Consider the following 21,483-nt stretch of genomic DNA (forward strand, 5'->3'; position numbering starts at 1 on the left):
AATAAGATATGGCAGTACCTGCCCCAAATAAAAAGCTCACAACTTGATGGTGCACACCTGTTATTACCAACCTCTCTTCTTTTTTGGAGCACGACGCTGGAAAAGGGTATGATGGCTAATGTTTAATTGAGCATTTACTGTGCGAAAGGACATTCTTCAGGGGGCCTTCGTATTAACTCCATTTGGTTCTCAAATAAGCCTACGACGCAGGTACTATTCTATCCCTATTGTACAGGTAAACAGGACAGAGGTTAATTACCCGCAAGGTCACACATCCGTGAAACGGAGTAAAGCGAGACCCCGCGGAGCGGGAGGCGCAGAAGGGAGGGGAGGGGCAGGGGGAGGAGCATAGAGGGGGGGCTTTACCTTCGTCCGGACGCCGCTAACGCCATCCGCCCACTGATTTGCATATCCCCATCTCTTTACCTGCTAGCGTCACCGGTAGGGCTGGAAACCCTCCGTAGGGTTCGGCCTCGATCCTGAGAAGACCTTCCCATAGGCGATGGAGGGTTCGCTTCTTCCTCACAGCCTGGTCGGGAGAGCCGGAGGGCCGGCTCCCGCAGGCGAACTACAACCCCCATTACTCCCCGCGCGGAAGGCTGGGTCCACGCGGAGGGAACGTGGGGGTGTTCCGAAGGTGCCTTGACGGGAAAAAAAAAAAAAAATCACGTACATCTTCCGTCGCCTTTCTACCTTCACACAGGCCTCGCCTCCATCATCTGTTTTATCAACAGAGCGTGCAATGAAGCGTGTAGAGTCGCTCTGTCTTCAGGCGCAGCAGAGGGCAGGCACGACGACGGCGCGCGGGCGCGAGGTCCCCGGGCCGCGCGCGGGGCGGAGCCAGTGGCGGTGGGGCTGGGGCGCAGGCCGGAAGTGTGCGAGGGCGGAGGAAGAGGCGTGAGTGGCTGCGGGCGCGCGCTTCCGGGCAGTGCGTCGACGTCGGCGGGCTGCAAAGGGGTCCTCGGAAGGCTCTCCGGCCAGCACCTTACGCATTCCGCTGGCTGCAAGGCCCTCAGTCTCCGTTCATCTCGCAGTAGGCCGTGACGACATGAGCAGCAAAGAAGGTGGCGTCCTCAGCGGCCCTGGGCGTTATTTATTCAGAGGGGGCGGATCTCCATCCTTTTTGTCGGATTTTTCCACTTCTCTTCACCCTTGAGGGATGCCCTCTCCCCATACAGGCTCCGGGGCGGCGGCCCCGGTGATTCCCTGGCCACGTTGGTTTACTTTACACCTCGCCTTTTTTTTTTTTTTTTTTTTAAATCCTCGAGCTGTATTTTTTAATCTTAGTTCGGTAATTGCTCCACCTTGTGCCAGATCAGGGAAGCCATTGGTGGAGGCCCGGGTGAGGTGAGCTTAAGGTTTGGGGGGAAAAGAGGCAGGGCTGTCGTTCTGTCAGTCCGCTGAGAGAGCCTCTAAGGCGAGGGCCCCGTGGGCGCAGGTTTGAGAGAAAGGAAGGGGTTAGCAGACCTTACGTTTTGTCAGCTCTTGATGGTGGAAGAGTCCTCTCCAACTTTTTTCTCCTTCTCTACGTAAGGATCAGGAGGGTTCAGGAAAAGGAAGCATGACAATTTCCCACATAACCAGAGAAGAGAAGGGAAGGATGTTAATTCATCTTCACCTGTGATGTTGGCCTTCAAATGTAAGTTCTCTGTAACGGAAGTTGGCGAAGGGAAGAGGACGAAAGAGGTTGTAGCAAGGATAATTTAGGCATGTTGTGCACACAAAAGAACAGTCCGTCAGAATGTGAGATATGCCTTGTGACTCTTTTTTACTTTCCCTGGAGGTTTGCTGGGGTGCTGGGTCTGCCATTAAAGTCGAGATCACTCAAGTGTTGACTTTTTTTTTTTTATTACAGTTCTACAGGTAAACATTAGTTAACAAACATCAGAAATGCCACATAACTAAAAATTACTGTGTACCCGGTATACAAATATGTATCAGCTGTATATGTCAGGTACATATACACACACATATATTTGATTAGTTGACTCTTAAGCATGTATTGGTTTTGTTTCCTCAACTAGACTTTTGAAGACAGGGATTACAATTTTTGTTTTGACTGTTAACACTTTGCACAGAGTGGGAACTCATCTATTAGTAAATCATACACATGTTAAATACACACTATACATACATAATGTGTATGTGTGTGTATATATGTTACAGTCCTCCTTTTAACTTGGTCAAGTTGCTCCTCATTTCAAAACAAAACAAAACAAAATTCTCCTTCCTGTCATTCTGGATCCACCCTCCTATAGCTTATGGTTTCTGTGGTTCAGGAACCTGAGAATGCCTGAGCTGTTGATTCTAACTCCCACTTATCTGAAGGCTGGATTGGGGCCGGAGGATCCACAGCAATTGACAAGTTAGGCCGTCTGCCAACAACCAGCTCTCAGTCCTCACATGGAGCCCCCCATCGTGCTACTTGAGTGTCCTAACGTCATGGCATCTAGCTTCCCCAGTTAGCAAGGAGGAAACCACAATCTCCTTATGTCCTGATCATAATACATGGTCACTTTTGCTACATTCTGTTTGTTAGAAATGAGGCAATTTAAAAACTGCTTCATGTTTAAAGGGAAGGGAATTAGGTTCCACCTTTTGAAGGGAGTCTCAAATAATTTCTGGGCATATTTTAAAACTGCTGCACCTACAGTGATCTTAAGAGGTATAAGACACCTTGTAATTGAGAGTGTATTGATAAAATTGTATACACAGTGGAGAAAATGTAGTGGGCCAAGTATTCCCTATCCTTATACTCTTGACACAACCTATACAGAGCTGCTTGTTTCCAAGCATATGTTGCTTTTGTATGTTTCTGTTTGCCTTTTCACACATAGTTCTTTAAGCTCGAGATTGCTTCTAAATTGCTGCCCCCATTGTCTGTCTGGTGAACTATGGTTTTTTTCATGACCTAACTCAAGTATCTTCTTCCTTGGAAGCTGTTTTGATTTTTCTTTCAAGCAGATTTATTGACAGACATTGCATTTATTCATTATCCATCCATTTAGTTATGAAATATTTATTGAGCGTCTACTCTAGAATGTGTTAGTAGTAAACAAGAAAAATGTGGTTCCTGCTTTCGTGAACCTTTACATGTATTTATTATGTATTTTATTTATTTGTTTACATATTTGTCTTTAACTGGACTATGCTCCTTGAGGATAGGAATTGTCTTATTTAACTTTGTAATCATAGTACCTAATTCACAATGGTCATTAATATTTATAATAAATAATGAAAGCTTTTGATTGCCTTTAAGTATCAGGCAAAATCCCAGCTTAATTATTATCTCAGTAATAAAAGAGCAGATGTATTTGGTCCTTGTCAACCTGTTAATTTGGTTAATAGTTTACTCAAGTTCTGGGTTTTTTTAATTCATGCAAAATACACCTCTGTACTCCCTGTAGGACAGGCAATTTGCTAGGTCTTTAGCATGACAATGCTTCTGAAGGAAAGTGGTGACTAATTAAGAGTTAAGTGGTTTATGGGTATTTCAGTGACTGGGGCTTGGAAATTCAGAAAGTTAATGTCCTTAAAAGTTATAAACTTTTAATTTAAAAAAATCCAGGTTTTTGTGGGGAGAGATAATATTGCATGTGGTAGGGTGATTAAAAAAAAGTTAGGTAACTTAGGTAGTTGGAAGTAATTTTTGTAAGTCTGTGATAATTCTATGATAACAATCTCATATTTACTAGATGAGGTGTTTTTGTTTTTAACAATATATACATCTTACTGTGAGGCTGTGAGTGGTAAAACCCAGTTAAAGCATACCTGTGTTTAAATAAAGAATATTTTGGTTACTAGCAGTCTTTGGTTTCCAGATACTTTAAAAATAGATGATATGCTCTTCATTTTTATAAAGTAAGAGTTGCTTTATTGTGCGTAACAGTGCTGTTTGATAGGCTTGAAGCATAGAATGTGCATGCTTATGGTTGTAATAATGTGTTGTTAGCATTTCAGCAGGAACTTGATGCAAGACATGACAAATATGAGAGACTTGTGAAACTTAGTCGGGATATAACTGTTGAAAGTAAAAGGACAATTTTTCTCCTCCACAGGATTACAAGGTGAGTAAATATCTTAAAAATTTGTTACAGTTGCATACAGTTTGATATGTACTATGTATTTTGTAATGCTTTATACCTCAGTGGACAGTAACTTGCTGTTAGAATATTCCATGATTTATTCTATGAACCCTGGGATCAGAAGAAGTTAGCAGCAAGTAGATTTTTTTTTTTTAAGAGAATCAGCCAGCATGAGCTGAGGGGGAGGGGAAAAGGGAGAGGGAGAGAGAGAATCTTAAGCAGGCTCCATGCACACTGTGGAGCTAATGTGGGGCTCAGTCCCACAACCCTGAGATCATGACCTGAGCCAAAAACCAAGATTCAGACACCCAGTGGACTGAGCCACTTAGGCATCCCAGTAGCAAGTAGGTTTTAAGAATAAATATTTTAATCAGTATAGGAAGGGAAAGTTCTTATTTTCAGAGCAGCTAGGGATTTTGTGTTAAGATCACTTAGTGTTACAGGTGTTGTTTGTGAAAATATTAAATTTCTAATGGTTTATTAGAGCCTGTTAAAGCTTTACTAGTTGATACATGCAAAATTTTATATTAGATCAGTGTTGCAATCTGCTTTATTTATCTTCCTATTCATTGTTTAACTCATTGCAATCTGCTTTTCTGCCTCACAACTATTGAAATTGCCCAGTTACTCTCATATTGCTAAATCTAGCGCATACTCTTCTTATTTTACATTTTTGTAGCATATGCTACTATTGACTGCTTAATTCTTCTTTAGAACTTCCTTTTCCTTCAGCTCTGAGGCATCTTTTCTTTGAAATTTCTTTCTGTAAGATTATTTTATTTTATTTTTCTAGGTAGGCTCTGTATATATCCTGGATTCCTTGTTTGCAAATAAAAGAAACCAGCTGATGAGGCGCCTGGTGGCTCAGTTGGTTAAGTGTCCAACTCTTGGTTTTGGCTCAGGTTGTGCTCTCCTGGTCAGGAGATCGAGCCCCATGTTGGGCTCTGCACTCAGGGTGGAGTCTGCTTGAGACTGTCCACCCCCCCACCCCCCCCCCCCCCGCTCATGTGCGTATATGTTCTCTCTCAAATAAATAAAATTTAAAAAAAAAAAAAAAAGGGAAAGAAACCAGCTTAAACTACCCCAAGCAGAAGAGGGAAATGAATTACAGAGATTCAGGAATATCTTATGAATGCAGATAGGTATCTCTATCTTCCATCTTTGCTTTGTGTTTACTTCCTATTTCATTTAATTGGCTTTCTTTGCTTCTCTGTTGTACCTGAGGTTAGAAGGTGCCCACCCGGTAACTAACTCCCAAAGAGAGACTCTTGTTAAAAATTACAAATGCCTTTAGAAGGATTTACAGTGTATGTCTTATAAAGTGTTTAAGGAAGTCCAGATATAATTTATCATCTTTTTATTACTAAAAATATTACTGGGGGCATGGGGGTGGCTCAGTCAGTGAAGCCTCTGCCTTTGGCTCAGGTCATGATTTCCGGGTTCTGGGATCGAGCCCTGCATCGGGCTCCCTGCTGAGCGGGGAGCCTGCTTCTCCCTCTCCCCCTCCCCCTGCTTGTGCTGTCTCTCGCACTGTCTCTCTCTGTCAAATGAATAAATAAAATCTTTAAAAAAAATATTACTGAAGTATTCTAGTCACTCATTTACAACTTTTTTTCATTTACAACTTTTAAGATAATGTGCTAATAGTTTAATTTTTATACTATTTTATTTATTTTATTCTATTAAGTGGAAGTGAATTTGCCATACATAGATTTACTGGAATGTGGTACTGTTAACTTTCTTTTATCTTACCTGACTCTAAAATTAGTTTTTGCTTGTTTTTTTAATGAGTTCTCAGCTTATATTACAGAAAGATTTTAAGTTATTCTTGAACTTGAGCTTGTATTACGGAAAGAAGCAACACTGTTTCGACTAATTATGAACACTTTTTCAATACAAATTGCAATTTTATTTTTTTATTTTTTATTTTATTTTTTTTTAAAGATTTATTTATTTATTTGAGAGAGCGAGAATGAGAGAGAGTACATGAGAGGGGGGAGGGTCAGAGGGAGAGGCAGGCTCCTCGCTGAGCAGGGAGCCCGATGCGGGACTCCATCCCGGTGCCCACAAATTGCAATTTTAAAAGAATTGGCGTCAGTATTCAGCAGTTTAAGAAATAATAGAACTGTGACAGGGGATCTTAATATTTTAGAAAAAGCCATGTGTTGTGTAAAGTCATCTTTTAAGTATTTCTCCCATCAAAAACAGTACATTGTTACAGTAAACTTAGAAAGTTATAATCTTTAGGGGTGCCTGGGTGGCTCAGTTGGTTAAGCGACTGCCTTCGGCTCAGGTCATGATCCTGGAGTCCCGGGATCGAGTCCCGCATCGGGCTACCTGCTCAGCAGGGAGTCTTCTTCTCCCTTCCTGCTCCCCCCTCTTGTGCTCTTTCTCTCTCTCACTCTCTCTCTCAAATAAGTGAATAAAATCTTTAAAAAAAAAAAACAAACTTAAAAAAAAAAAGAGTTATAATCTTTAGGAAAATAACAAATTGTATAAAAGTAAAGATACTGAATGAAAGAAGTCAGTCACAATACCCAAAGACAGCTACTGTAAGTGGGCAGATTTCATATTTTATACACATATTTTATATATATATACATATATATGTATTATTATTATTATTATTATTTTTTTTTACAGCTCTTTGCCCAATGTGAGGCTTGAACTCCTGACCCTGAGATTAAGAGTTGCATGCTCTACCAATGAGCCAGCCAGGCATCCCTGATTTTACGTATTTCTAATAAAATATAATTGTGGTTTTGAGTTAGAAGCATCCAGATACAATATTTATTTAGCCCTGTGTTCATTGGTATTTAGATTATTTCAGTTTTTCACTAACAAAGCATCTGGCTGATATTCTAAAAGTTCCCAATATCTTGATTATAGTGCTCCTGATACGGAAGAGATATTGACTGATTCAGAAATTAAATTGGATGGTGTTAGACAAAAGATATTGCAAGTAGCCCAAGAGCTCTCAGGAGAAGACATGCATCAATTTCATAGAGCCATTACTACAGGTAAGTGTAGGTTCACTTCAGTGGTAATATTAAAAAAAAAACAACAGTGTGTTACATGATTAATGTGTGAGTTGCATGAATTTTAATTGACACTTGGTGAAATGTTATTGGCTTTAAAAATTGGGACTTTGGAATAATAATACAAAGATAATCCAAAAACATTTAATTGGCTTTATTATTCCAATTATGTAGAATAGTCATTGATAGATTTTAATAAAGTCATTGAAAAAACAGACCTAACAGAATGAACTGTATTCTTGATTGTGTAGGGTGTATTCAGACTGGGCACATCTGTGGGTATATCTCACTGGTGGTTCTGAGTTTCAATTTAAGTAGGCTTATAAAAGAGAATATACTGCCTAGCCAGGTGGACCCAGCATCTCATAGTGTGACTCCATACTGGAATTTTAGGATAGTACTGGGTTTTATATAAACACAAATCACTTTATATATATACACAGATCGGTCACATAAATATTTAAAGTATGTGGTTCTTTTCATCCTTTTCTTGATGTGAATCCATTGACAGGAGAGATACTATATAATTCAAAAAGGTAAAGTCAAAGGTTGATTCATATTTATAGAAGAATGTGAAAGTTCTCTGTTTCTATCATATAGCTGGTTCCACTGAACTCAGAGCATTTCATCATGAGAAATGAATTTATGTGGTACCTGCTCAGTGTGTCTGGTTTTGCTATGAATTTATGTGGTACAATACGAATTTATGTGGTAAATGCTCAGTGTGAACATTTATAATTTCAACTTGTTTTTCAGAAATGTCAACCTGTAGTATGTTTAAATGTCTTTTGTTGTTGCTCAGTAATTATATATATAGTTGACCCTTGAACAATGGGTCAGGACTAGGGGTGCTGACTCCTCACACAGCCATAAATCTACATAAAACTTTTGACTCCCCCAAAACTTAACTACCAATAGCCTCCTATTGACTGGAGGTGGTACTGATAATATGAACAGTCTGTTAACACGTTATTTTTTTTTTTTTAAGATTTTATTTATTTATTTGACAGAGAGACACAGCGAGAGAGGGAACACAAGCAGGGGGAGTGGGAGAGGGAGAAGCAGGCTTCCCGCGGAGCAGGGAGCCTGATGCGGGGCTCTATCCCAGGACCCTGAGATCATGACGTGAGCCGAAGGCAGATGCTTAACGACTGAGCCACCCAGGCACCCCTAAAACAAGCCTCTTGAACAAAACATGAGAATATCTTCGTGATCTTGTAGTATAAAAGATTTTTTTTGAAATGACACTAACATTAACTGATAAAGGATAAATGGATCAATTGGATTTCATTAAAAGTAAGACATCATTTATCAGAAGACATCATTAAAGTGAAAAGGCAAGGTGAAGTCTGAAGAGAAGACACATACATATCTTGGATAAAGGACTCACATAGAGAATATATGAAGAATTCCTACAAATCAACAAGAAGACATGCAATTTTAAAAATTGGACAGGGGTGCCTGGCTGGCTCAGTGGGCAGAGCTTGTTATTTATTTATTTTTTTTAAAGATTTTATTTATTTATTTGTGAGAGAGAGAATGAGAGAGAGCACATGAGAGGGGGGAGGATCAGAGGGAGAAGCAGACTCCCTGCCGAGCAGGGAGCCCGATGCGGGACTCGATCCAGGGACTCCAGGATCATGACCTGAGCCGAAGGCAGTCACTTAACCAACTGAGCCACCCAGGCGCCCCAGAGCTTGTTATTCTTGATCTCTCGGTCATGAGTTCGAGCCCCATGTTGGGTGTTGAGATTACTTTAGAAAAAATGGACAAAAAACTTCAACAGGGCCTCATAATGAATATTCATATAGCTAATAAGCATATGAAAAGGTGCTGAGCATATTCACTAGAGTCATGCAAAGTAAAGCCAAATGAGATACCATTTACTCACCTGCAAGCTTAAATTATAAAGGGTGACAATACCACTTTAAAAAGCTTTGGCAGTATTTAGCTAAAAATTTGTGTCTACTGCATGATCCCTTCTGGGGATGTACCCAATAGTGAGGCTCATGTCACCAAAAGACATGCAAGAAAGCTGGTAACAGCTGTAGTGATAATATCCTAAAACTGAAAAATGACCCAAGATGTCCATCAACAGGAGGTTGGATAAATAAATTGTGGTATATTTGTACAGTGTAATAACTACATAGCAATAATAAATGATAAGCATACATGCCAGCAAATATGAATCTCACATACATTCTGTTGGATGAAATAAGCAGACACAAAGGAGTATCTGCTGTATAATTCCATTTAAGTGACGTTCAAAAAGAGGCAAAATTAATATAAGGAGTTAAAAGGCAGGATAGTGGTTACCTGGGAGTGGAGGTTGGGGGCAGGGGTTATTGATTAGAGGCATGAAGGAACCTTCTGGAGTGATAGAAATGTTTTGTACTTTTAGCTGGGTGGTGTTACATAGTGTACACATATGTAAAAATTCACTGAGTTACATATTTAAGATTTATATAATTTATATAAATTATAACTCATTTTTTTTTTTACAAAGTCACTATTGACAAATTCTTAGTTCCTTTTTCCAGAGCAGTTCTTTTTATCAGGAGATCATATCAATAATCTCTTTATGGTATAGGGGTGCCTGGCTGGCTTAGAAGAGCCTGTGACTCTTGATCTTGGGGTTGTGAGTTTGAGCCCCACATTGGGTATAGAGATTAGTTAAATAAATAGTCTCTTCATGGCAGTCTTGTGGTGAAAATAAATGCCATGTTTAGGGAAAACAGCTATGCCATTTGTATTGATGATATTCTTTGTCAGAATCCTTTTGGTGAGGTTTCTCTTGGGTACCCTGACATTTCTAGTTGTTAGGCAGGGCAGATAATGTTTTTTGTTTGTTTTGTTTAGATTTTATATATTTATTTGACAGAGAGAGTGAGAGCATGTGCACAAGCAAGGGGAGTGGCAGGCAGAGGGAGAGGGAGAAGCAGGTTCCCCGCTGAGCAGGGAGGCCTATGCTCTTGAGCAAAGGCAGATGCTTTACCCACTGAGCTACCCAGGCACCCCATGGGGCAGATAATGTTTGTGGCAATGTTTGCCTTGTTCTTTTTGATTTCCTGAAATTTTTATCTGCCTCTTCTAGTGGAAGTGGATTGGGAAGGAGGTAAGCTTGAACATCTAGCACATTTCCCTTTGTCAGTTCTCAGGGTTGACTGCAATCCAAAAGTGGCATTTTTAGGCTGCAGGTATGTTATAGATCTTTTCAGGGATATAGATCAAGAGCGGTGGTATTGGGGTGCCTGGCTAGAGTTGGTTGGAAAAGCATGTGACTCTTGATCTCAGGCTCCTGAGTTTGAGCCCCATTTTGGGAGTAGAGGTTACTTTAAAAAAAAAATAAAATAAACAGGAGCAGTGGTGTTTATCATTTGTTGATATGTATTATACTGCCATGAGAAGTCCCAGTGACGTATTGCTATTGTTCCTCCCTGAGAGCTGGAGTAGTAGCTTGAACCATACTAGTGACAGATCCATGGCAGACTTATATTTCAGTCAGAGTGGTCCTGCCATGTATAAATAGGTATGCATGTATAATCCAAAGGGCTACTGGGTGGTGGAATTGGTGGTGGGGAGCAAGTTGGATCTCTCAGTTTCTAGAAAGTCCTTGATCTGAAGAAGCAGTATGGTCTAAATGTCTTACTGCATCTACAGCTTCTAAGTATCCTATTAACTTGGGTAACTGAAGGCAAGAGTTTGAATAACTTCCATAAGCTTGATCATTTTTATGTTATATCATGCAATAAGCTTATCTTGTAAAAATTCATGGCAGTGTAATACATATAATAAAAGCTGGCTACAGTAGTCTTCACTTTTGACTTCAGTCCATGCTTAAAACTTTTGTACTTCTGTAAGAACTGGTATATTTTCCTCACAATGTTGGTGCTTTGTCATGATGATGTGTTTAGATTAAACTTCTCAATTCCATATTAGTTCAAGGTTAAGCCCTGCTAATCCTGATAACTTAAAGTTCTGGTGGAACAGTGTAGATTTGCTTTATTTCGCCCAGTAATCTATTTTGTATGTTCGTTGTCAATGAGTAAAGTGTAAGGAAAGACTTTAAACAAGAGCGAGGACCATATGGATAGTGACATGAAAAGAAACCTAGAAAGTTGCACTTGGCTTTTAGAACGAAACAGAGAAATGAAGAAAAAAGATAAAAGGGACATTTCATTGAATCAATAGAATGTTTCTTAAGTCAGGAAGGAGACAATGGACTCTTGGAAAGAGTTTAGATAGGGCATTAATAAAATGGAAGCAGTGTTCAGATTTTCCCTCTTCAGTGTATCATTGAGGATTATTTGAAGCACCAGTTCCATTTTAGGCCTTTATCTGTTTTTTGTAAGTTTTTTTGAAGATTGCCTACTTGTGGGTTAAAAATTTAAGGATTCCTTGTATTATCTCACTTTTCTGTCGTTAAGTCCTTAAAATGAGATTCTTTGGGGCGCCTGGGTGGCTCAGTCGTTAAGCGTCTGCCTTCAGCTCAGGTCATGATCCCGGGGTTCTGGGATCGAGCCCCACATCGGGCTCCCTGCTCGGCGGGAAGCCTGCTTCTCCCTCTCCCACTCCCCCTGCTTGGGTTCCCTCTCTCGCTGTGTCTCTCTCTATCAAATAAAAAATCTTTAAAAAAAAAAATGAGATTCTTTAAGCTGAAGCAATAAAATTGTTTTTTTCTTAAAGTTAAGGAATAAAGCAGTTAAATACAGAGGTAACTGGGACTTAAAATTTTGCTGACAGGTATTTTGTTTGATAAAATAAGGTTACTTATAATTAGAGTAGCATTAACAATATGATGTTTATGAATAGCTTGCTGCTTGTAATTGTTAGATGCTTGTTTTGGTGTTACTCCAAATAGTTGTTCTTTTGACTTGAAGATAAAACAATTCTGGCATTGAACTAAAGGAGTTCTGTGCTTTTCCTCATTAAGAATAGTGCTAATGGCACGCAGAGCATTTCCCTAAGGGATACTTGTGTGAGCTTAAACATCGAGTATCCTCCTAATAATTGAACAACAACAAAAAGTTAGGTCTGTTTTCTACACATTTCTTATCAGAGTAGATTACAGATCGTCCCAAGGGATGGTTAAACAAATGAACGAATAATTAGTTGCTTGAAATAAGTCACTTAAAAAAATATTGGGTTCTGTCATGTTTTTGTTTTGTGTTTTTCTCTTGTTGAAAAATTAACAGTTGGGGGAATATATTCTCCATCTCAAAGAAAAAAAATTTTTTTTTGTTTAGTTTATATCACTCTGATAATGATAAAAATTATCATTTAATTTTGAGACATTTTGGTGTACATAACTAAGTTCAGACCCAAACTAATATTTTAATTCTCCTATTTAGGAATGTGAATGATGGGTTAAGTGGATGTTTTGGGCCAGTTAGAGATTTTTTTTTTAAGCTGTTGTTCTTTATGACCTTTGCAGTATCTCTAAGTTATAGATATTCTTACTGCTAAATAAGTGGGAAAATTGAGTTACACAGGAGTTAAGCAACTTGCCCAAGGTAAGCTAGTAAGTGGTACCATTGGTTTCTTACCATATGGATTTAATTTATGTATTGACTTTAGAATCTACCTAACTCTTAGTAAAGGCTTAATCTTGCTTTAAGTCCCCTTCCCCCCAATATTAGGGTTTTCCTTACAAACCCAGCACACATTATATAGTTCTTATGTTGCTCTTTTTGTCCATAGCACTTAAAACCTTCTCACATACTATGTAGTTTCTTTATATATTATATTGTCTCTCTTTCCTGTATTAGAATGTGGATTCTACAAGTCTCTACAGATTTTGTTGTTGTTCACTGATGTATCCCAGACACATAACAGGTGTTTGATAAATGTTGAAAGAATGAAGAACAAAACTATTTTAAAAGGGCTTTTATTTTTTTGTTCAACCAAATCCTTTATCTGATGATTTGCTTTTGCAAATTTTTATTTGACTTTTTGTTCATTCCAAAAGAAAACGTGTTTCCAGTGGCTATTACTTATACATGGTAGTAGAAGTAGAAACAGGATCAGTATTAATATTTAGGAAATTCTAAACTTTATTATATCAGTACAGAGAAATTTGATACAGATTCAGCCTATCAGCAAAATTCAGAAGGCTCACTGAGAAAATGAACTAGGATACGAAGAGTCATAAGCCTTTGTAATGATAGTAGAATTTAGTGAAGGGAAAGATATGGCTGAAAATTGAATTTATCTGAATATGTATGAGATTCAGTATGCCAGAGATGTTATGATAAAGCTAAGAACTGAAACAGATGAATAAACTGTGACATTTTGGTGGCTTAACAAAACAGGAGTTGTTTCTTTCTCACTTTAAAGTCCAGGCTTTGTGATGGTAGTTTGCACGTGCTCTGCCAGCTTAGTCATTCAGGGACCCAGGGTCATGGGGCTCTGGTATTATCAATACATGGTTTCCAAGATGAGCTAGGGCATCAAAATAAAGCCGGTGGGTTGTGGGAAAGAAGAGTGCAGGGTGATGCCTGAGGTTTTTGTGGGCCAGCCCTGCAAAAGATAGATCACGTCTGTCCACATTTTATTGGCCAGTCACGTGGCCACATCTAACTTCAAGGGAGAATGAGAAATATGGTCTCTTCCTGTGCCAAGGATAATGAAATATGTTTGGTGAATAGTCAGTTTTTCTCTGCCCAGTATGGCAATTTGATGTCCATTTGCTTTAGTGGAAATTCCAGGTATATGCATGATGATGGATTTAAATTTTTTTTCTGAATATATTTTAATTTTGTTTGAAAACATTCATTTTACCTAATTTGAGAATAATTTTATAACTGAAAGAATGGTTAGAGGATACCTAGTCCTGCTACCTCATTTTCTTCTTTTTTTTTTTATTTAAAGATTTTATTTATTTATTTGAGACAGAGAGAATGAGAGAGACAGAGAGCACATGAGAGGGGGGAGGGTCAGAGGGAGAAGCAGACTCGATCCAGGGACTCCAGGATCATGACCTGAGCTGAAGGCAGTCGCTTAACCAACTGAGCCACCCAGGCGCTCCCCGCTACCTCATTTTCTAAATGAGCTTAGTGATGGTATCGGAATTGAAATCTGATTTGTTTCATCTGCTCTGATACATTTTCTGCTAGACCACCTCTTCTCTGATAGCTAGTATTTAGTGCTTTTTCCTATAATTGTTTTTTCCAAAGCCAAAGGCTTTTACTTGACTATCTCAGATCCTGTATTTGGTTAAAGAGACTCGTACTTCCATTAATTTTACCTATACATGTAAGTAAAATAAATGTGAGATGGTTCAGTAGACATTTTTTCTGACTATTTTAATCACAATTTAGGGGTGCCTGGGTGGTTCAGTCAATTAAGCATCTGCCTTAGGCTCAGGTCATGATCCTGGGGTCCTGGGATCGAGCCCCATGTTGGGCTCTCTGCTTGGCGGGGAGCCCACTTCTCCCTCTCCCTCTGCCTACCACTCTGCCTGCTTGTTCTGTCTCTGTCAAATGGGTGAATAAAATCTTTTAAAACAAAATCACAATTTAATAAGTGTATATGTCATAGTGCAAACCCCTGTGGTGAATAGTATGACTATGAGAAAGTCTCTATAGGCATTTCCTGGGTTACAAAAGCTCCGTTTGTAAACATTCTTTTAGATAAATGTCTGGTTCGTACAACTTAGACTGTCCAAGTATGAGGTCTTTTAGCCTAGTTTCTCTTTTCACCTTTGAACATTCCTATTTTCTGAAATCCTGTTTGAGAAAGCTACTTTTTTGAGCTAAGGTCTGTCAGTTGATAAGGATGGAGCTAAGTAGGGAACATGGAAGAGACAGCTTCTTGCTTAGTTTTGTACAAATGCACCAAGTCAAAGAGCATCTTATTCCACGACAAACTATTTTAATTTAATATGCCTTAATAGGATAAACAGTAGTGTTCCATTAATATAATTTGCCATTATTTAGTTTTTTAAATTTTATTATTTATTTATTTGTTTATTTTTAAAAGATTTTATTTATTTATTTGACAGAGAGAGACACAGCGAGAGAGGGAACACAAGCAGGGGGAGTGGGAGAGGGAGAAGCAGGCTTCCCGAGGAGCAGGGAGCCCGATGGGGGGCTCAATCCCAGGACCCTGGGATCATGACCAGAGCCAAAGGCAGACGCTTAACGACTGAGCCACCCAGGCGCCCCTGCCATTACTTAGAATTATAGTGCATGTTGGGTTAGGGTAACATTTCAAAAGAACGGCCTCTTTTAATGTGAGTTAATACACTGCAAAGAAAACAGTAACAGAAAAATCATTGATTTCTTTAAAGAAGTTAGAAAATGTTGTCTAACAAAAATTAATCACCTTCATTCTTTTTTTTTTAAGACATGATGGCAAATGCATTGTGAGCTTTATTTTTCCAAAGATAATGCCCTCATTCTTATTTTAATTATTCTCATTTCAGTTTAATTCAACAGTTTCAGAGGGCCCTTGTCCAGACACTTAACATTATTCCATATAAATCCTGCAGTGTGGGTAGTTGTCTGTTCTTCACAAATAGGAAATTGAAGTGTAGTAAAGTTAATAAATGACCTTAGTTCACACAGCTAATGAGACTGAGTTAGCTTTTGAACCTCATTTCAGGTCTGCCTTTCTTTTATGCCATTCTCATATTTTATTTGGAGGAAGGCTAGAGGCAGGGAGGTAAGGAGGCATGGTCATCATTCTAGGTGTGAAATGAATAGAGCCTCCAGGTTGGTGTTCGCAATGTGGATGGAAAGGGAAGAACATACTACTTAGAGGATATGGTTTTTTAAAATGTGCAAGAGAAAGGAAAAGTCTCAGGACAACCTTTAGGTTTCTGGTTTGGCCAGCTGGTTGTATGGGCATGTTATTTAAGAGAAGAAAACTGGAGGGTGGAATGGGTTTTGGGATGATTAATTGGAAATTATGGGGCATCCAAGTAGCTGCCTAATAGGCAATTGGATATATGGGTCTGGAGAACTGATAATACAATACAGGACTGATCTTCAGTTACAGCCTTAGAGTCATCAGCTTATCAGCTGCTCTTGGGTTTACACATATGAATAAAATTATCCAAGGAGAGCATAGCGTGAGAAGAAAGTCAAAGACTTGGTCCTGTGGAACTTTACAGGGAATAGAATATTTGATAGAATAAGATCCCAGAAGAACCAGGAGAGGGTGGGATCCAGAGTTTAGGTGGATTGACAAGCCTTATAGGAGAGGAAAGCCACCTCTTCGGAGATGGGCAGTTAAGGATGAGTATAGAGGTAGGCAGTGGAGGAAATTTTTGCTTAATATCTCTCTTTTTCTGTTGTGTGCTAAAGGAAAAAGGATGGGAGGTGAGGCAGTGGTTTGGAATTGATGGGAGACTGGAGATAAAAGAAGGACTGTGAGGGGAGTGGGGGTCAGAACTTAACCAGGGATATTTATTGTGATTGTTAATCATTTTTGAAAGTTTACCTGATCAGTAAATTTGATCTTTTCTGTATAACAGTAGGAGTGAATGAGATAAAAAGTTAGATTAATTTGTGGTTAGGGTTTTGCTAATTAGTTGCAGCAGGATGACAATGGGAGAAGTAGGACAAGATACTCTGCTCAATCAACTATTATGGCCATTTTGGTTGTTAAAAGAATACCTCTGTGTCTGTTGGTAAGTAGTATATTATTAACTGGGATGAGTAGCAAAGTCAATAAATACGAATTTCAACATACCCGGTTTATCTCCTAAGCCAAACAGACACTGTGATTCCAAGATACTGTAGTAGTTTGTAGTTTGCCATAGTAAAATACCACAGACTGGGTGGCTTAAACAATAGGAATTTATTTTTCCCCATTCTGGAGCCTTAAAGTCCAATATCAAGGTGTTGGCAGGGGTGGTTTTTTTCTGAGGCCTCTCCCCGGTATAAAGATGGCCCCTTTCTTTCTGTGTCCTTACATGGTCTTTCCTCTGTGCACAGGCATCCCTGGTGTTTGTCTCTGTATGCTAATCTCCTCTTCTTATAAGGACACCAGTCAGGTTGAATTAATGCTCTGAGTCACCAGAGTTAGGGCTTCAACATATAAATTTGGGGGAGGTACATAGTTAAGCCCATGACCTACTTTCTGGTTTTGTGCAGTGCAGCTAGGGGGCAAACTGCAAAATTAATAATGTTATTTTGGGGTGGGGAGACTGGGGAGTTGCTTTAAGTCCAGAGGTGCAGTTGGGGGGATTTGTGTTGTGCAGCGGATCCCCCCCCTTCTGTGAACCTCTGAAGAAATGCCCTTTCTAAGGGGACAAGCAGATAGCATTTGGGAAGTCTGCCAGGAACCAGGGATATAAACAGGTATTTCATGCAAAGCATATTTCCTCAGGTTGCAGTAATAGTCTTTGAGGTAGGTTCAGGAGAGCTTTACTTCAGTTGAGACATACCGCCTGATGGTGAAGGGAGAGGTCTGGGGGGAGGAATCTGCCCTAGGTCTTAAAGAATGACCGAAGGACAGCACACCTCTCCCACCCGATAAGTGGCATCCAAACCTTTCTCTTTTTCTTCTACTCCCTTTATTTATATCTCTTGGCTAGAGTGGCTAGAGTGAGGATGATGAGAGAGGAACAGAGATTTGATGAGTAGTGGAGAGAGTAGAAGTAGAGACAGGCCTGTGAATCCCCACATAGGCAGGATCCCCAGTCACTGAATGACTGTCATTTTAATGGAGGAAGTCAGGGGAAGAGTTTGATGATGTTATCAAATCATGCCTCAGTGGCTTCATTTAGCTAGAGAAAGACAGATTAAACAAAAGACTTTTCCACCAGCATCTAAAAATCCAGAAACAATTCGATAAGTAACTTATGTTTATATCTTACGGCACTTGGTAAGCAGTTTTATAATAAATATAGTTTAATATAGTAAGACAGTAAAAGAATGTATTTAGAATTTGGGGTTTATACTGATTTATATAATAATTTATGTTCCTGTTAAATATCTTGAATATCACTGCAAGGGACAAGGGAGTTGAAAATGCTGACAGGAGATGTTTAAGGGATTACTGTGGTGATTAAGTGAGATAGGAAGAGAATGGGATCCTTTGGTATTAGCAGAGTCCTCTTGGAGGGATTTAGAAGATCTCCAGATTACTATTAACTTTTCTACTCATTCAGGTTTGCTTTTTAAACATAAAATTTACTCACTGGGGTGAAGTAGAAAGAGAGCCTTTGCGTCATACAATCCTGGGTTTATGTGTTTGCTCTGATATTCCTTAGATCTGTGACCTTGGAGCATACAGTATACAACCTGTTTGAATTTCAGCTTTCTCACCTGTTATGTGGGAATAGGAATAGCTGCCTTCTGGGTTGATTTGAAAACTGAAGTATGTTTATGGAAGGCATATAACCGTTAATAAATGTTTATTCTCTTCCAGAATTTAGCAGAATTAATCTGTAATAGTGTGCTAAATTTTTAAAATTTATTCTCATTTTGGGTTAAAAACTCAGTAGTACTTTCTCAGCATACACTCTTCATTGTTAAAGTAAAAGCCATGCTCAAATAGACAACATCCAAATTAGGCAAAATCCAAATTAATGAAATTGTGCTTAAGTTTTACTGTTGGTAGTATAATTGCGTGTACTTTATAAGACTAAGGCTTATGGATGTATTTTCAGTGTATAATTTATGTATTTGTGGGTAGATTTTTTTAGCAGAGTGGCATGTGACTCAAACCTGGATCTGACTTTACTTTAACATTTCAGTGATCTAATAAAGCTAACTTCTGAAGAAATTCAGGTGGTAGTCTTAAAAATAGTTATAAATGCAGTTCTAAAAATTGACATGCAATTTATACACCATAAAATTAACCCACTTAAATTGTATAATTCACTGGTTTTTAATATAACCACAAGTTGTACGCTGTTACCACTAATTCCAGAATGTTTTCATCATCCCAAAAGGACACCCCTTACCCATTCGCAGTCACTCCTCATCTTCCTTCCCCCCACGCCAATATGCCTAAGCCTAGGCAACCACTAATTTACCTCCTGTCTCCATGGATTTGCCTCTTCTGGATATTTCTTATAAATAGAATCATACAATATGTGGCCTTTTGTGTCTGTTTTTTGTCATTTAGCATAATGTTGTCAAGGCTCTTATATATGTCGTAGCATGTATCAGAACTTTATTCTTGGGATGCCTGGGTGGCTCAGTCAGTTAAGTGTCTGCCTTTGCCTCAGGTTATGATCCCAGGGTCCTAGGATCGAATCCCACATTGGGCTCCTTGCTCAGCCAGGAACTTGCTTCTCCCTCTGCCTGCCACTCCCTCTGTTCGTGCATGTGTGCTCTCTCTCTTTGACAAATAAATAAATAAATCTTAAAAAAAAAAAAAAAAAACCTTTATTCTTTTTTAAGGCTAAATAATATTCCATTGTACATATATACCACATTTTGTTTATCCATTCATCAGTTGATGACATTTGGGTGTTTCTACTCTTTGGTTATTGTGAACAGTACTGCATTTGTCTACAAGTCTTTGTGTGAACCTCTGCTTTCAGTTTCTTGGGTATATACCTAGGAGTGGAATTGCTGGGTCATATGGCAAGCAATTTTTTAAAACACTGAAAGCCTGGAAAGAGAGTTGAGATGCAAAATTTGAATTTAGAATGAAACATCTGTTTTGTCTATTTACCTTTATATATGGTTTTTGATGGAGATTTGGACTAGATATATATTGCTTAAATATTATAAGAATAAGTAAAAATAATCAGAAGTCTTTAATTGGGTTTCCTTGTATATGTTCTAATAGGGGAACAAGGAGAAAAATAACAAATTACATAAAAGCAATCTACAGACTTCTCTCTTACTGGCAGCTGATTCTGTAAATAATTCTAGTTGGATTTCGTCCAAGGTAAAAGCAGAAGGGGAAGACATTGTTTGATGGAATATGGCAGTAGGTTGAAATTTTTCACCTTGGGGATTATTCACTGAAAATAGCGGATGTCCTTTTCATCAAGTTGAAACATAACTTGTTTAAACATCCTTTTATCTAGATGTGACCAAAACTGCTTTTCAGTGTTTTGGGCCAGATGTCCTTGAACTTTGTGTGTGGTATATCATGAAACCTAATTGCCATGGAGCAGAAATGGCCACCTCATCTCTGAAGTAACTTTAATCAAACACATTCCAAGGACAACTTAAATAATGACTTTAAATATGCTTGAAAATGCAATGTTTGACAGGCATCCATATTAAAATAGACTGACACCACAGATGAATTTTGAGGGCTGTTGTTCTGTACCCTCTTTTTTCTCCCATAAAAAATAAATAAGATAACTTTAGGACCTCTAATTCTGAACTTCATCAGTTTGAACTTTAATCTTGTAAGAATATTTCTCTCTTAATGGACTTAAATCCAGAGTACTATAAATTAAGTATAATTAGATTATTCTGAACATTTGAATACCAGATTTTAAAATATTTTTATCAAAGCACTTATAGTTTCATAAAACCAGTGAGGAAGAACTGGGGAAATTATCTTAAAGGATTTACTAAACATTTGAGTCTCTTCTCAAGGTACTTTTGGGGGTGGTGAAAGGAGACAGTTGTAAAGGCGTCCTTTTCCTTCAAAACTCTGTGGTGCAAAAAATAGGTGTTCATAACTCAGAGCTCGCTGAAACATTTAGCTGATGTTTAAGTTTTATGTAATGGGTATGGAGAAACGAGTGATGCCTTGACTGGTCATATCAGAACATTTAAACTTTTTTTACAGGTAGAAAAAGATTTGAGAGAAGGCAGTTTAGGCGCAGAATAGCATGGAGTCATGAAAGTATGGTATGAGAGACTAGAGAATAAAGTTGAACAAAGCACGGAGAATAGCTGAACTGGGGATTTAGTGGGAGAAAAAGTGATTAAAAGTGATTATGTTTTATGTGGAATTGAATGTAAAGAAGCAGGTAAGGTAGGAAGAACATGAACTTTTGAATTAGATATGTTTTTTTACTTTGTGACATGGGTGAATTTCTTAATTTCTCAATGTCTGTGAGCCTCAGTTCATCTATAAAGGAAGAATAGTAATACAGTCATGTAAGGTTATAATGTACATGAAAAAGACGGATGTAAAGTACCAGATACATTATCTTACATATAACTGACACTCGGGACTTAGTAAGCTACTACTCATATTTTATTTATATTTTTAAAAAGTCTTGTTGGAGGCTTCTAGTATACATGCAAAAACAATTAAAAGCAGGGATTTGAGCAGATATTTGTATACTCATGTTCATAGCAGCATTATTCGCAATATTCTACCAAAAGGTGGAAGCGACCTAAGTGTCCATTGATGGATGAATGGATAAACAAAATGTCATATGTCCGTATCATGGAATACTCTACAGCCTCAAAAAGGAAGAAAAT

At 38.5% G+C, this 21,483-nt stretch overlaps 1 protein-coding gene across 1 annotated transcript in view; it reads left to right on the forward strand.

Annotated features, from left to right (window-relative positions):
* The first annotated feature begins 864 nt into the window (after window positions 1-864).
* Window positions 865-21,483, forward strand: part of TSNAX (translin associated factor X) — a 33,403-nt gene continuing 12,784 nt past the window's right edge. Inside the window, exons 1-4 of the mRNA XM_035008462.1 lie at window positions 865-1,064; window positions 1,535-1,639; window positions 3,953-4,067; window positions 6,975-7,105. Of these exons, the coding sequence (XP_034864353.1) occupies window positions 1,049-1,064; window positions 1,535-1,639; window positions 3,953-4,067; window positions 6,975-7,105 (367 nt within the window). The 5' untranslated portion in view covers window positions 865-1,048. The remainder of the gene's footprint in view (window positions 1,065-1,534; window positions 1,640-3,952; window positions 4,068-6,974; window positions 7,106-21,483) is intronic.

Source organism: Mirounga leonina, unplaced genomic scaffold (assembly GCF_011800145.1).
Source record: "Mirounga leonina isolate KUSES-001 unplaced genomic scaffold, KU_Mleo_1.0 Mir_152, whole genome shotgun sequence".
NCBI lineage: Eukaryota > Metazoa > Chordata > Mammalia > Carnivora > Phocidae > Mirounga > Mirounga leonina.